We start from the raw sequence: 18,159 nt of genomic DNA, 5'->3' as shown, positions 1-18,159 counted from the left end.
TTCATGTTTATTTGTTTATTCAGATTTTCACACTCAAGGTTGTGCTATATGTATGCTACCATTCAAAAGTCTGAGGTTGGTAAGATTTTTGAATGTTTTTGAAAGACGTGCCCTATGATCACCAAAGCTGCATTTCTTAGATTAAAAATACATCAGCAATTTTGTGGAATATTATTAAAATGAATACTGCCAAAATATTTTTTATTTAAAAATAGCTAAGCTGTTTACTCCAGTATTCAGTGTTGCATGATTCTTCAGAAATCATTCTTATATGATGATTTGGTGCTCAAGAAATATTTCTTCTTATTGGCACAGTTAAAAATGGTTCTGTATCTTCATACTTTTGTGGAAAACTTACAGTAGTGCATTTTTTTTTTTCAGGATTGATGAAAATGTTCAGAAGAACAGTATTTATTTGAAATAGAAATTATTTGTAACATTCTAAATGTCTTTACTGTCTTTTTGGTCAAGATATGTGTGCTTACTAAATAAAAAAAACCTTTGAACGGTAGCATAGCTGCAGGTGAATCGCTTGTTGGCACAGAGCAGCAACAGCATATTTATATAATTAAAGTATAAAAGCATATGTCAAAGTGACCAAGCATACAATCAACTTACAATCGAATACCATTCGATATATATAATCTATAAACAATATTTAAACTATGCTATAAAGCTAAGTGTACACTGTGGGCTTCTGACCTAGAGTCATAAAAGTTTCAGTGGAGTGTTTAATGCGAGTTGTCAGTTACACTCACCTGCTAAATACAGTTGAAAAGAAATAAACCGATGATAACGCACAAGGAACTGCAAAGGTTCCTCCCTTTGGACGAGTGCGCCGAAATAATCAGCCACTGTCTCACCATAAAAGAAGTAGTTCACACAAATCAAGAAGTACCTGAAATACAAGGTGCATTTGTGTCAAGATCTGATGATTTGAGGGATAGAAATGTATTTGATGGAAACAATACATGGCCCCTTTCAGTTGCTTGGTTGTCATCTTGTTTTGTTTGGACAAAGCGTGCAGGTGGGGTGTACTTTATGCTAGGTTCCAACATGGAAGTGCACTTTGCTCAAGTCCAGTTAAATCACTACTTTATCTATGACAAAAGGTAACTGGTAAAACGTGAGAGAGTGGATGTGTGTTTGTTTGTAGCTGAGTGTGCATACATGAATGTAAAGTACATGAATCAGTAGAGTAGGGGGAAGAGATAAGGGGTGAAAGGAAAGCTTTAAATGGTACTTAGGCAGCATTTCACTTACCAGCTAAGAGTCCTAAACCATGGTAGATCATAGGAATGGTAAACTCTGTAGCCAATGGTTATAATTTCTTGAAAACACTTGATCTGAACACCCATAACCTATAAAAAATAGATTATAAAAAAGTAAGCTGTAATAAAAAAAAAGTATGTTGTAAGAGCTGAACACAAATTTCTGTCAAACTTCTAGTTAAAACACAGTAGGTGTTTTAGTGGTATTTTTACATTATGTCAAGTTAGACAGGGTTATAAATCAGCTAAATGACAGTATGTGGCCCAAAGGGTTTGTAGGAGGACAGATTAAATGTTTTGTAAATGCTTTCTATAGTAACCACAAACGTTAGCTAGCCAGTGGTCAGTGTGTTTGTCTTGGTAATTCTGCTTGCACGGTACATATATGGCTTGTACTCACACTTACCACTAATATAAGCATAATGGGTCCCAAATAGATGATAAGAAAGAAGCCAATGATCATTGTCAATGACAATATGCCTCTAATCCACCAGTTCTTCCACCTGTTGAGATCAAAATAAAAAATAAATAAACTATTTGAAAATCTATTTGAATGCAGACAAAAAGAAAACTACAGTTTTGCAAGAAACCTGTCCAGACAGTTAAAAAGTTTATATAAGAAAATACATTTATAAGAGCTGGCAAATCCCCACTGTTAAGGGTATAGATGACATTTTCCCTTTGTGTTTACTTGGAAATGTGCTAGAAACCCATGAAAGAGGTGGAAATGAAGCTGTGTGAAATGTTTAACTGATGACCCAGTGATTTCCCCCTTGTTGAAATTCACCCAGTGTTTAACTGAATGAAATAGCTTGAGTTGAATGATCTACTGTATATCAAAACAATGATAATGATTTCAGTTTGATTTAAGCTTCAATGTTGAACATTCAAGATGTATTTATGATATTCTGCGCTTTGGGAGAACAAAACTGATGGGATAGATTTATGCCAATGGTGCCATAAATGTAATAAATGGGGGTTCGTGAGAGATGTGAATTCTTAGTTTTCTGGCCCACAGTGTAATAAACTGTTTGCAGGTGCCACAACTCATGCAAGCCACTGAAAAGAATGGGAGGGAATTTGTCAATGGAAAGAAAGAGAAAGGGGAGGGAAAAAAAGTGCAGCATCATCACAAAATGTGGTGGGTAGCCAGGCTCCGGCATTCAGGCATGTCACTGGACCAGCGCCTCTGCTGTCTTTTAAAGAGGCTGCAGCAAATCCCACCAATAAAACAGCAAAACTGACAAGGATTAGGATTGTTCCCAATAAAGATCCCCTTTAATCTCTTTGAGGGCCCATTTCCCTTTTGACCGACCCCTAACCTCATCTGCATATCAAATATCACTAGAGTCTGTCTTATTGATCAAAACTAAAAGTGAATAGCTGAGCAATACACTGTGCTGTAAGGTTACGTGTTAGCTTTCAAAGATTATCCAGATCAATTTTTACAAGGAACTGATTTTACAAAAAAAATCCTTCATGTGCGGAAAGGGTTGTTTTTAGAGAATATTAAATGTACAGGTTTCCTATTTTCCCAGCGAAAACAGGTTCAACCTGTTTGTGATACATCAGAGACTCATAGTTGCCCATGTGGGGCCTAAACATCCATACAGGTACATAATGCAGACATAAATTGTTTGGAGAGTTGCGCATGAGCTCAGTGTCATTGGGTACCTAGATGACAAGCCCTCCAGGGCTTTGTTGAGACACTGTGGAGTGTTATCTGTGGAAGGTGGCACGTCTGGTGTGTCTGCTTTGGAGTCGCCTTCCATTTCTCCTTCCCCCTCACCGGAAAAAGCGAGCTTGTCGTCTCCATCTGCCTCCTGCAGAGTGTAAACACACACGGTGAGGGGAAGTAAAAAAAGGAAAAGATAATTAATGCACTGATTTCAAGGCAGATAATTATATACACTTAACAACACCGGCATAAACACAAACAAATTGCATTTTATGACAATTTTTTTTTTATTTGGCATTGTTGTGCGGTTATTACGGTGTGTGTGTGTTTTGTTTTAAATAGGGGTGTTTTAACTGGTCTCTGTCAAACTACTTTGTAAACATGGCATCTGTAAATGCCTAGCATCTAAACTCTCTACCCAACAAAACGGACGAACTCCTGCTCTCCCGGACAAACAAGGATTTTTCTAACTCTGCTGCTCTGTGTTTCACGGAAACCTGGCTGAATGGTGACATACCGGACAGCGCACTTCATCTGCCTAATTTCCAGCTGATCAGAGCAGATCGGGACGCGGAAATCGCGCGCTTTTACATCAATGAGAGGTGGTGTACAGATGTAACTGTTTTAAAGAAGATGTGCTGTTCAGATCTAGAAACGATCTTCATTAACTGCAAGCCGTTCTATTCGCCGCAGGAGTTCCGCTCGTTCATTCTCGTGAGTGTCTACATTCCACCGCAAGCGCACGTGAGCACAGCTTTACAGAAACTCGCTGATCTGATCACAGAGAGTGAGCAACAACACCCGGACTCTGTTTTAATCATTCTCGGGGACTTTAATAAAGAAAATCTCTCCCGTGAACTGCCAAAATACAGACAGCATGTTACATGTCCCACCAGAGACAGTAATATACTGAATCACTGTTACACAACAATAAAGGAAACATATCACTCTGTCCCACGGGCAGCTTTAGGACTCTCTGATCACTGTTTGGTTAATCTTATTCCGACCTACAGGCAGAAACTTAAATCTGCAAAACCTGTATTAAGAACTGTTAAAAGATGTACTAATGAAACAGCGGGATTTACAAGCCTGTTTCTCTCTTACTGATTGGACTGTTTTTGAAAATGCTGCCAACGATTTGGATGAGCTCACAGAGACTGTAACATCATATATCAGTTTCTGTGAGGATATGTGCATTCCTACCAGGACTCGTTTAACCTACAACAATGACAAACCATGGTTCACTGCAAAACTCAGACAGCTCCGTCAGGCCAAAGAAGATGCTTACAGAAAGGGGGATAAAGTCTTGTATAAACAGGCCAAATACACACTGGAAAAGGAGATCAGAGTGGCAAAGAGGAATTATTCTGACAAGCTAAGGAACAATTTCTCTTCCAGTGATCCTGCTTCAGTGTGGAAAGGTATGAAGGATATAACCAGTTGCAAGTCACCATCCCCCAGCGCTCTGGAGAATCAACAACTGGCAGACGATTTGAATGACACTTACTGTAGGTTTGAAAAAACAACCCACACCCGTCCTGAACACCTCTCCACACAACCATTAACACCACCAGCAACCCCCCTCTCCCCCACACCTACAATTCAAATCAGTGAAGATGACGTGTGCCAGGTCTTCAGAAAGAACAAAATAGGGAAAGCACCAGGCCCAGACGGTGTGTCACCAGCCTGCCTAAAAACCTGTGCGGATTAGCTGGCCCCCATCTTCAACAGATCACTGGAGATGTGCAAAGACCCCTCATGCTTCAAACGCTCCACCATCATCCCCATCCCAAATAAACCCAAGATTACTGGACTTAATGACTACAGACCTGTGGCTCTAACGTCTGTGGCCATGAAATCATTTGAAAAACTGGTTTTGGCTTATCTGAAGGACATCACTGGACCCTTACTGGACCCCCTGCAGTTTGCCTACAGAGAAAACAGGTCTGTGGATGATGCTGTCAATATGGGACTGCACTTCATCCTGCAGCATCTGGACAGACCAAGGACTTATGTGAGGATCCTGTTTGTGGATTTCAGCTCCGCTTTTAACACCATCATCACGGACACCCTTCAGAATAAACTGTCTCAGCTCTCTGTCCCCACCTCCGTCTGTCAGTGGATCACTAGCTTCCTGACAGACAGGCAGCAGTTAGTAAAGCTTGGTAAATCCACATCCAGCACTCGTACAATCAGCACTGGAGCTCCTCAGGGCTGCATTCTCTCCCCACTGGTCTTCTCCCTCTACACCAATGACTGCACATCTAAAGACCCCTCTGCCAAGCTCCTGAAGTTTGCAGATGACACCACACTGATCGGCCTCATCCAGGACGGTGACGAGTCTGCTTACAGACAGGAGGTTAAGGAGCTGGCTGTATGGTGCAGTCTTAACAACCTGGAGCTGAACACGCTCAAAACTGTGGAGATGAACGTGGACTTCAGGAGAAACCACCCTGCACTCCCCCCACTCACCATCATGAGCAGCACTGTAACAACAGTGGAGTCATTCAGATTCCTGGGCACCACCATCTCTCAGGACCTGAAGTGGGATATTCACATAGACTCCATTGCCAGAAAGGCCCAGCAGAGGTTGTACTTCCTTCGCCAGCTGAGGAAGTTCAACCTGCCACAGGAGCTGCTGAAACAATTCTACTCTGCCATCATTGAATCCGTCCTCTGCACTTCAATAACTGTCTGGTTCAGCTCAGCTACCAAATCTGACCTCAGAAGACTATGGCGAGTAGTCCGGACTGCTGAGCGAATCATTGGTACAACCCTCCCCACTCTCCAAGAACTGTATTTATCCAGAGTAGGGCTGGGTATCGTTCAAAAATGTTCGATATCGATACCGATACGGACACCTTGAGTTCGATACCGGTTCCTGAACTATACTTTTTTCGATACCAATTTAATGAAAACAGTTTTAACAAGATTACATTATCTCAAAAAAATTTGGTTTAATTTTTTTCAGCTTGTTGACATGTATACAGACTCAAAGACTCATCTCCTGAGCCACTGCACAAAGGAACAAAATATAGCCAACACAATAAATCAGTACAAATAATTTTAATAAAGCTCAAATAGTTTTCGGTTTACACTAGTGCGTGCTCATTTTAAAACGCATAGCTCAGACAGAATCATCATTTCTATTCATTTATTCTAGGTTGTTAAAGACTTCAAGAAATTTTAAATCTTTATCCACTCTCATAAGTGGATGTTTTATTTTCTTTCACAATGTTTTATTGTTATTAAATTCTATGTTGTAGTATGTCTAATTATTTGAATGCATAAAAACTACTTAGTTTATTCAAATTTATTCTTAAAACAGCCTTATGAAATGTTTTCTTTTTCCTCAGAAATTCTGTGTTCTGTATCTGGTTTTCAAATGAAGGCATAAAACATTAATTTCATTTTTCTTTTAAATTATTGAAAATAAAACTTTATTTATTTTGTAAACAAAATTTTACTATTAAAATTAAAACATGGAAGAAATGTTGTGTGATCATTAACTAAAAAATAAGAGTTTAATCTTTTTAATAGTAGCCTAGTAGTAGCAGTATGTACACTCTGCTGAACAATATTAATTTATTTCTGCCGCAGTGTCTTCCAAGTTAAACCGAACTATTATTTTGACAGGTTTCCGGGAATACCTTTACAGTTCTGTGTGTATATGATATGACGCAAGTTTTACTCAAATCAAATGGTAAAATGCTCATGAAGTGACTCTCAGAGCAGTTCTAGAGCTGTTGTTCATGTGTTTATGTCCTCATTTAGTGAGACGGCAGACGCTGAAATGTCACACGAGCTTCACTCTGTGTCAAGTAAGCGAAACTGCGCGATATAAGTGAAGTGAAGTGACATTCTGCCAAGTATGGTGACCCATACTCGGAATTCGTGCTCTGCATTTAACCCATGCACACACACACAGCAGTGAACACACACACAGCAGTGAACACACACCCGGAGCAGTGGGCAGCCATTTATGCTGCAGCGCCCGGGGAGCAGTTGGGGGTTCAGTGCCTTGCTCAAGGGCACCTCAGTCGTGGTATTGAGGGTGGAGAGAGCGCTGGACATTCACTCCCCCCACCTACAATTCCTGCCGGCCCGAGACTCGAACCCGCAACCTTTGGATTACGAGTCCGACTCTCTAACCATTAGGCCACGACTTCCCCCATATAGAGAGCCCGTATAGAGAGCAGACTGCTCCGTACGCTTTCGAAAACGCTCACGCGGATATCAAACACTGATCAATCAGAACCGCGTCACTTCTAGTCAAACACATCTAGTCAAACACATCTAGTGCTGCAGGCTTATTGGCTCACTGACATTAATGAGATTATCCCCTTAGGTATCGAAATTTGGTACCGAACGACAAGACGTTTTTCGATACTCTGTGGTATCGAGGCAATTCGGTCGGTGCCTAAAAAGTATTGAACTCGATACCCAGCCCTAATCCAGAGTGAGCAAAAGGGCTGGTAAAATCACTCTGGACCCCTCACATCCAGCACACTCCCTCTTTGAACTGTTAACGTCTGGTCGACGCTACAGAGCTCTGAGAACCAGAACGACCAGACACAGAAACAGTTTCTTCCCTCAGGCAATCCATCTCATGATTACTTGACAATAAAACGCGGAACACACAACTCTATTATTTATTCACCACACTTGCTTACTTTTTCATTTATCTAATTTTTTTCATTTCAAATTTGCACATATCAGACCTGTACACAAATAATTGTCTATATTATATATTGTGCTTTTTCTGTTTTGTACATTGCCTATTTGGATGTTTGTATTATTATTTATTATCTGTGTCCTGTCCTGTTGCTGTCTCTCTGTTGCACTGTGGAGCTTCTGTCACTAAAACAAATTCATCGTATGTGTAAACATACTTGGCCAATAAAGCTTATTCTGATTTTGTAAATCAACTGCTTTTAAAGCATTTTTCTACTGGCGATAGATACAATAGGATTTTTCAAATGGCTTTTGTATTATTGCAGAAAATAAGCTCTGTGACCAACAAAAGTTTCTTATACGTTTTGTTAATCGTCTTATACGTTTGACTATCTTCACAAATGAATCTAACTTTTATGAATTTTGAACCCTAAATACAATCACCAGAAGCAAAGGGATGATGGAACTAGAAGTGATATAGCCTATGTGATATATCAGCGATATAGTTTTTGTCTAGAAAATTACATCATCCCTGCAGCACTCTGCATGTTGCAGCTCAAAGCAATATGAGTGAACTGTCTCTAGTCTTTCTTTTTTTGGAATATTATGCAAACACACTCCAAGAAACACTTCCAAAAACAATGAATTAGGTGAGAGAACCACCAGACACTTGGATGGAGACTCAAAACAAAACGGACAATTCACAATGTCATAATTCAGTAGTCTTTTGCAATCACCCTGAAATGCAGCCCTTCATGGAAATCACAAATTTACCAGTCAAAGTAATAGAGAGCGACGGTGGATAGGATATTAGCCAGCATGACTTTTGCAAATGCTAGACAAATGCTTCTGAGGAAAATCAATCGGGCTTAAGGACATGGCACCCGAGTAGGTGCGGTGCAATAGACTGAAGATACCCGTCTGCTCGAAGCAAGGTGAAAAGAGGCTGCTTTCTCATCTTTCACTGTTGTGTTGGCTAGCACAACACAACGACATGCCAAAGAACAGAATAAAATATGGTCGTAACAGTAGAAGAGGAAACTAATGGATGGTTGGGGGTAGGGATGGGCGATTATATCGCATGCGATATGCATGCGCATCTCGTCAGTAAAGCCGGTTCCTTGATTAGCGCTAAATCTCCATCACCTGTTTTCAAATGGAGCAGCATTTAATACACGGAGCCGTAGTTCACTGACAAGCTACGCAATATCGCTTTCATTATTGCAGATATATCGCCTTCGACAATGAACGCAAATTGCATAGCTTGTCAGTGAACTACGGCTCCGTGTATTAAATGCCGCTCCATTTGAAAACAGGTGATGGAGATTTAGCGCTAATCAAGGAACCGGCTTTACTGACGAGATGCGCATGCATATCGCATGCGATATATCGCCCATCCCTAGTTGGGGGGTATACTAAAAGAAAAAGTTGAACCAATATGTCATCATAACAGCTTGTGTTTATGATTTAATGAATAACTCAACATGTTCACAAGGGCTGAGGTACTTTCTGAAATGTATCATGTCTCATGTAATCGCTCTAACAGTGTTTCAAGCACCAGTTTACAGCATTAGTTGAGAGAGAAGAAAAATTCACATATATACTGTACTGATAGATATCCAAATTAGTTGATTTAGCATTGAATCAAGATCAGAACTAAATTAAGAGCTTGTGAATCAGAATCACATCTATTTGTGAAATCTTTGTCAAATCAATACCCAGTCCTAATGTTCACCGATAACATCATTATAGGGAAATATTACTGGCTAACAAGGATTGGTCATTGCTAGTTTGTAAGCCTCTACATGTGGTTTCAGCAGCAGCCCACATCCTGGAAAGCCTGATGTGTAATTGTCTCATAATCTGCAATCTGGATTTAAATGCTGTGCCAGTGTCTAGTAAAAAATCTTAACTAAAGCTTGTAAATGTAAAAAAAAAAAAAAGCCACAGCAAACAAGCTACATGCTGATAAATTAATATTTAATACTGTGTAGACGTTAGGGGTGGGAATCGCAAGGTACCTCACGATACGATATAATCACAATACATGGCTCACGATAACGATAATATCACGATACAGCAATTCTGCGATAATCGATATATTGCTTGACAATCATATAATGATACATCACGATATCTGTCTAACTATGAAAACAAAATGCCTGTGAAAAGGTTAAGTGCAAGTTCTCTTTATTCAAGTCCAAACTGTTAGAAAACGGCAAAAAAAAGTTATGTAAATCAATTTTAACAAGTTAAGTAAATTAATCATTTTATTCTTGGACTTCTTAAAAGCTTACACTTTTCTCTGTGTGTAAACCAACACATTTAACTGCTTATCAACTTATATTATATTGTGTATATATATATAAACCTGGTACATTTTCAAAATGTACCTAAAATGCTTTCTCAGCCTTTCCTCTCCTCTCATCATAAAAACGGTGCCCTGCACATATGGCATGCAGGGAAAAAATAGCCGGTCGCATCACGTCTTTTGCGCGCTCAGGTTCGTTATTTCAAATGTAGATGCACGACAAGCACACATACTTCTGAGCCACATGACGGCTCTGACAAAGTTTTGTTTCGCCGTCCATGCCACAGGTGCAGATTTATGCACTACACATATAGTGAGGGAAATCCACCTGCGATTCCAGCGGAGAGGCTACTCACGGACTGAATATGCGCTCTGCAATAATAACATGATCGGTGCATATGGTCCATGCTGATAGCTGTTCTGGCACTTCCGGGGTAGTTTTTTTTAGTTTTTAGACGCTGGAAGCAGGGAAATCTATTTAGAGTGCCTTATTGTATTAATGAAAATATCGCTTTTTGGCTCCATATATCGATTCTCGTATCGCATAGAGAAGGATCGTTATATATCGCCATATCGATTTATTGTCCCACCCCTAGTAGACGTAATGCTTGTCTACGGCCTACACACTTTCTAAATAAATTACATTACCAGTACTTCTATAACAAAGGTTATTTCACATATTCCATGCACTGTAAGTTGTTTTGGCATGAACTGTCTGACACATGCATAAATATGAATTTCAGAAACCAACTTTAAAAGGTCACATAAAAGACACTGCTGTCCAGACTAAGTCGGTGGATCATGGCCAGAATAAGCTCTGAATGTGCTACAGACTTTATGCCGGGCAAAAGTCTGGCTCCTGTGAGACTATGCTGGCTTTGTTATTCATAGGTTTTGTGTATTTTGTGGTTTCTTTCAAAACCCTTACTGACGACCAAATTTGGCAATGTATGAGCAAGATGAACATTGTACAATTTCCAAAATTAGCCAATGGACTAAAGCCTTTGGACCATGACTGTAAGCAGTTGTGCTGAGGAAGTAATTGGGAGCAAGTGTTGAGCAAGGAGGTCACTCATATCTGAAACAAGGCTCAGATTAAGGCTAGTAAAAGAAACCCTCTGCTAACTTTTTAATGAGGACACACTCAAGCCCCCAGAAAACATTGATGGAAATGTACAGATCTGAGCAACACTCATTCCAGCTATCAGCTACATCAGTGTAGTCCAACTATATTTTGTGCAATGTGACAATTAAAAGGATATTTTCGAAAAGGAAACAGAAGGCAACAAACACTGCAACATTATCCCCTTCATACTCTGCCAGGACAATAGACAGATGAGAAGAGAGAGTTTCCTAACACTACAGATGAGTAGACCTATTATTAGACTGAGGGTTTCACTAAATGGTAGCCTAGTAGCATTCTGCAGTCCAGTCAAGAAAAAGAATCAGCACTGATATATTTATGACACTCAACAGTCAATAGGACACGACAGCTCTTAAACCCTAATAGTCAACCACCCAATTCAAACAGGCTATTTTGCATTCACATGGTTTTATTTTGTTCCCTGATGCACACTTATAATGTTAGTTAAGGTTTCTTGCATCAGATCATATTTTTTGTATAAACTTTTATTTGTTTCAACTGTTTGACATGATAAAACTATATTAGTCAACAAAATGAACCCATAATATGCATGATTTTATAATAATAACAATACTTTTTTATAAATATTTATTTAATTTTATAACTTTTTATCATTATAATGTTCAATATATTTATTAATATTAAATTAATACTATAAATCCATGACATTCCCTTTAGAAGAGAGAGAAACTGCTGTGTTTGTGTCCTTGAGAGCTGTGTGCTCCACACATGTATCCTACTGCCTTTAAGAGTCCTGGAAGTGAAGGGATAAGAAGACTAGCCTGCTGATTAGCTGCTCCATAAATGAGACTACACTAATCCCTGAGAGAGAAAGAGGGAAAAGCCCCAGTCCAACTCCATCCCAAAAGGCCTAGCACAAACACACAAAGGCATAAGGACTGCAGCCAGCAGTCACCGCATCTCTCATTCAGTTTCTACCTGCAGAGCCGGTATCTGTAACAGGACGTGCAGAGATCATATAACCAATGAACAGTGGAAATGTCAAAAAACCTGCCAAATCATCACTTCAGCAGCCTATTAAATCTTCTCTAAAGTGCTTCAAGGCTGAAAATAAAGTGTTAGTAAAGGACTCTGTGGACTATTTCCTGGGGATGACAGTTTTCACTGTTGCTTTAAATTCTTTACAGTAGTGGCAAAAAAACAGGCGAATCAGGAATTCATACTGTTGCAGCAAATACCAAAATGCACACACTCATGGCTGATGTCAAAAGTGAATGGAGGAGAGTGGATGCAGCAGAACTGCAAGTGTTGCTTACTCTATTCTGTGCTAAATAGTCCACTGTTGCATTATGGCAGAAAAACACTGTTGAAAATAGCAGCACAGTTGATCACCAGTGTAAAAACACCTGCACTGCATTTTAATTTTGAAATGTGCAGTGCTCAGTTTATTCCACGGAGTGTAAGCCTTTTGGAAAATCTACTTGTGGTGGTCAGTTTTGAAATTGATATTGTGATGAGCTGCCACAAATAAATCCATGTATGGGAAACACTGGTCACTGCTATAAGTCAAATGGCCATAGTGATAACAAAAATAAAATAGTTCATACATATTACACAGCTTGCTGCTGCTCATAACTAATTAAGAGTGCACTGGCCAAGAGCGATGAGATCGTGGAGGCTATAGAGTGGGGGAACTATGACATCACTTTGTAGGCGGATCGGCTGTTAGCATGAAACTGGTTCCTCGACAAAAAGCCAATAGGATTTTTCCATAGGCTTTTGGATAATCGCAAAAAATAAGCTCTGCGTTCAGTCATAGTTCATGAAACTTACACGTTTTGTCCATCAAGATAATCTTCACAAAATAATGTAACTTTAACAAATTTTGAAGCTTATATAAAAGCACAGAACTAAAACTCTAAACTTAGGCTATAAACGAACAACAGCACCACGGTCGCTCGCCTTCAACGTCACCACCACGCTCCCGACTACTTTTTCAACCCTATTTTTAACGTACAGTAAAAAGGATTTACACTGTATATGAATTTTAATCCACGCTACATTAACCTTTTCATATACACTGGAATAAATACAAAACTAGAGCCAAACTAAAACTGAAATGAGACATTAGTAATAAATAGTGAATAAATGAAATATTCTTAACTAAAGGACATTTGAAAGCATGTATTTCTGTACATTTTGAAATAAGGTGCATTAAAAGTCAATAAATCTTTGATTAATATTAATATTCTAATTAAAAACGTGTCACCACGTACTATTCAATAAAATTCTAGTGCTTTTAATCTATTAAATAACAGCAGCGTAAACGAGTTTTTGGATATGGTAAGATTAAACTTACTTTGTTCACTAAAGTACCATTTCAGCTCTCATTTTGTTAGGGTGTATCCTTGCTTCTAGGAAATCCTCAATCTATATGCTTTCTAACAGCTTCATGTGGCCGTAAACATTTAATTTTAACGTGGCTTTAAGCACTATGCATCATTAAAGTTTGACTTTCACCACGTAAAGCCGGTAAATGTGGTGTTTACATGTAATAATTGTAACCTTATGGTACAAACCCAGAGTCTCCGTATCAGTAGGAAAGCGATAAAACGAGTATCTTCCCTCTGAAAACGTGTCGCATTTCGGGGCAAAGCAAAAGAAATATTGTCGAACAACAATATAAGATACAGGAAACTATTCATTGGTTATTCTACAATTAATTGAATTACAAATTATACTACAACTGGAAAATACTGTAAATTGATAAACTGTTCGGCGTGATGACGTTTAATGTCTCCGACAGCGCCTGTAGACCCATTTAGCAACTTGTTAGCAAATGTCTTTTTTAAGAAACATAAGAGTTTAAAATCCCGAGTGGGGAGTAACTGGTGTGTTTTATGTCGTAGAATAAAACGTGAAAGTATCTTGAGCTTATTTAAGAGATTTAAGCAAAATTCTATTCAAAAAACCCATTGACTCTGGGACGATGGAACTGGAAGTGGTAAAATGCTAACTCGCTTCTGGGTTTTCGCCTACAAAGTGGCATCATAGTTCCACCACTCTATTGTCAGACCCACACCAAAGTCCCTTTCAAGGAAAGTCCGTTCACTCAGCTGCCATATTTGCAAAGCCTCTGGGCAGCTCAAACAAGACCAAGTCCTATATAAATGAATGGAGGAATCCTGAAATCTCAAAAACTGCTTGCTGAATTTGCAATTAAATTACATATTTCAAATCAGCTACAAAATCTGAAATTAACTGCCCCATGAATGTTGTTTCTTATGATCAAATAGCGTTTAAAAAGCTTATTTTCAGGCTAGCTCAGCCAATGCGCAAGCGCAGTTCCAACGTGCTTAGAACTGTGCATGCGCATCGGCTGCTCCAGCCTCAGGTTTCTATGGGAACCAGAGCTTCTAACGGCCGCTGCAGTGACGCAATCACTTTACCAATCAACGATTGGCTCTTTTATTTAGAAGGCGGGACTATCCCGTCATATTGCACGTTGCAGTTTCTCCCATTCATAAGTATAGGAGTGAACCGTCTTTGTATATAGTCACACACATTTCATGAGGAAAATGAACGTGACTTGTTGCATTAAAGAATATGATAACTTTCCGGCATCAATTCTAGTAGGGTAAAAAATTACACTTTTGAAACGGTCTGTTTTGCTCTGCCATCATTAGCTGAAGCTGTGTGTGAACAAGGTGCTGCTGCAAAGTGTGAGTTGCTCCATCTCACGCAGCCTCAGAGGGAGAGAGATTCTCCGGTACAGTGTTCTGCAACAACGCTTAGCTGCCCCCAGATGTGCCTGCCTATAAATCGGCCAAATTTGCAGCACAATTAATTAAAAAATGCCAGAAATCGGCCCGATTAATCGGCCAGCTGATCAATCAGTTGACCTCTAATTAGAAATTTCCTGCAGGAGTTTTTACCAGCAAAATTAGTTGGTCAGCTAGCAATTAGTGTTAGTATTTTTTAAATAATATCAATGCCACAAAATAACAAAAAAATGTCCACATAACATGATCACATCTACACTGCCAGGCCTAAACCCAATTGTGTAATTCTAGAATCACAGAAATTGTGTGATTATAATACGTGCTGAGTAACAAGCTTTCTTTGGTAAATTGCAGAAGTAGGCCCTGACCAGGGGAAGAGAGCGAATCTATCTCTGAGGCCAGGCAGCAGGACGTGCTGTGCAGAGGTTATGATGGTCCACTGAACTCCAAAGACTGCTGAGGTGGTACATTGAGCAGAGAACCACACGAAAGCCCAGAGAGACTGAGGCTAAGGATGCTTCTCTCAATGAGAGGAAAAGAAAAGATATTAACTGAAAACCACGAGACTGAGCTCTGTAGATAACCTCAATCATCAGTGAGAGTGCAGGGCTGTAAATACTGTTTGTTACTATGAGTGATGGAGAAACTGACCTTGACAGAACTGGCTGAGGGGCTCTAGATGGACAGTCAAAGCTCTGCCCGTGAGACAACAGCATTAGTCTTATAAGGTCAGTGGTCTCCAGGACAAAAACACAATGTTCCTTCTGAGCCTTAGCGTTTCTTTGACTAAATTTGCCACATTTATTTCCATTAAAAGGACAAACCAGATGCCGTTGCAGAATTATTTGTGAATAAACAGAAGTATTTCTGAATAGCCAATGCTGAATATGCCTGAGTCAGCAGTCTTGGTCACATCATTTTAAGATTTGTGTGGAATGTTATTGAATATTATTTTTAAGTAAAATAATAATTGTATTTTTATTTTTAAATATGGTCATTAAATATTTTATTCATTGTTATATTATTATTTTTTTGTACTCATATGTATTTTATTTTATTTTATTCATATTATTTATTTTTAAATAATATTAAAATTATTAAAATAACATTATTTTTTTAAATATTCTATTTTACTTAATCATGCCACCAATCTGGTTTATGTCAAGTTTTGGGTTTAAGACCCAAGATGCTCTTGGCTCTGCTGTCAAATGCTGGTCCCCTAATTTTACTTGTAGGGAACTTTTCCAGGGGAAACAACATATGACAGCTCTATGGACCTCATAACACAGTTCAACAGTGCAAAGACAAGACAGCCTTCATGCACAGATCTCCTTCAAAAGCCTTGTGTGTGACTAAAACATTTGTAATTACTGAGTCATGAGTTCAAATTATCTACTTTCAGGATGCCCGCTGTGTTACTCCCCACAACATTTCCATACTATGGCCAAGTGATTTGTTGTCACAAGTGATCTACGCCAACGCTCAGCTATCAACAAAACTACATCATTTCCAAGGAAAAAGGAATGGCTCTGTTCAATCAGATACAGATACACTACATATACAGGATTTGTAAACAGATTCTGTTAGATGCTAGACACTCTAAAATCAAAGCGCGTGTCTAGAGTATTCATAAAAACAAAAGAATTGATTACAGATAGCAAAACGCTGACATTGAACACTTTCACCATTTGAACTAAAGCACCTGTCTTTCAATCATTTCTTCCTGATAAATGACTAATAATACACCTCACTGACACAGAGCTGACCCAAAACTTATCTTTCAGCTCTTAAATAAATATTTCCCAATATAATAAACATATACTTCCAAAACTGAATTGATTTTTCCGCTCAAGATGTGCCTAATGATGGGTTTACTATCCTGCAAAAACACTCCGGAGCTCAGGTTCAGTGGTACACAATGTTTCACAATAAACGAATACCATTTGAAAGGTATTCTCTGATATATAACTGAATGCTGAAAGAGCGATAATTCACCCTAATAATTCACCCCAAAATGAAAAATATCATAACTGACTGTAATCTTCTTCCAAACCCGGACAACTTTTTTCCGTAAAAAGGAATGTTGATGATAATCTATTCACTTTCAATGTACAGAAAGAAAATGAAAGGAGACCGAGAATGTCATTCTACCAACTTCTTCTTTTGTGCTCCACAGCAGAAAGACATACTCGTGTGGAACAACATGAGGGCAATAAACTGATGGCAGTTTTCATTTTTGGTTGAACTATTTCCTTAAATACTTGGTTTCTGTATGGCACACACCACCTGACTCTGACAGCTGAGTGTCTCAAACCATAATGAGCTGCCTACCTAGACAATAATTTAGGCATGAAAAACGTATCTATATGAGATACTCGGTCAAAATACTCAGAACGTTCTAGGCGCGTCTACTAAAAATGCTGTCTAGGTAGGCAGCTCAATAGGTTTCGCGACACAGCCACTGACACTGTGGCTTTGCAGTGTGTTTGGCTCAGCAACTTCATGAGGCAACCGACAGTTTAAAGATGAAATAAATTAAAGGGACAGTCCCCGAGCACAAAAGTCGCCATATACAATCATAATATCGCCTTAAACAAGTTGTTTTTGTGTAATATCTTCTCAGGCTGAAGCGGTCTGACTGCTTGCTCGCTAGCTGCTTAGCTAGAAGGTCATTCGCAGTCAACTGAGAGAAATAAAGCCTCTCGAATGAGCGTGTGCTCTATAAATTACCTTGTCACTGATGTTTTCAGTGCTGTCAGGGTCTCCTCCTCGCCGTCTCAGCTCCGTCATTTTTGTCTTATTTCAGTTTAAATTATGCATAGATATCGTCGTAGGTCCACGTTAAAATAAAGCAGAGCGGGGTTCTCGGTAATCCGGTTAATTTACTGCGACTGCGACCATCGAAGTGTCTCCGGCGGCAGGTGGAGGGACAGACAGTATGCGTGCATTTGTTTATGCCCGCGGATCTGCTGCTGTTTTGTTAGTTAAGTGAGAGACCAACCTCTCTCTCTCTCTCTCTCTCTCTCTCTCTCTCTCTCTCATCCAGTGACTCAACATAAAGAGGAAATACTGCTCCACTCTGCGGCTGGAGCTCAGCGCACTTCACTCCTCAAACTCCCACGACAGGCCAAATGAGATGGTTTCTTCTTGTTAAGTCATCATGACGATAAACTGGATTTATTCATATGTTATGAAGTCACATCCAACCGTTTTTAGTTGTGGAAAGACATTGTCCTGGTCATTACTTACTCACCCTCATGTCATCCCCGTCATTACTTAGGCTACTCACCCTCATCCCAAAGCTGAGTAACTTCTTTTGTTTAACATGAGCTGTACCT

The 18,159-nt window shown here is 39.3% G+C and overlaps 1 protein-coding gene across 1 annotated transcript in view; it reads right to left on the bottom strand.

Annotated features, from left to right (window-relative positions):
- The window catches only part of LOC306869355 (phosphatidate cytidylyltransferase 1-like), a 24,743-nt gene extending 6,584 nt beyond the window's left edge, over window positions 1-18,159 (bottom strand). The window contains exons 1-5 of the mRNA XM_079416096.1: window positions 17,552-18,159; window positions 2,946-3,094; window positions 1,678-1,774; window positions 1,264-1,361; window positions 759-898 (exon numbers count right to left, since the gene is read on the bottom strand). Coding sequence (XP_079272222.1) covers window positions 759-898; window positions 1,264-1,361; window positions 1,678-1,774; window positions 2,946-3,094; window positions 17,552-17,611 — 544 coding nt within the window. The 5' untranslated portion in view covers window positions 17,612-18,159. The remainder of the gene's footprint in view (window positions 1-758; window positions 899-1,263; window positions 1,362-1,677; window positions 1,775-2,945; window positions 3,095-17,551) is intronic.

This window comes from Barbus barbus (assembly GCF_936440315.1).
Source record: "Barbus barbus genome assembly, chromosome: 5".
Taxonomy (NCBI): domain Eukaryota; kingdom Metazoa; phylum Chordata; class Actinopteri; order Cypriniformes; family Cyprinidae; genus Barbus; species Barbus barbus.
This window is presented reverse-complemented; position numbering and strand designations above follow the sequence as displayed.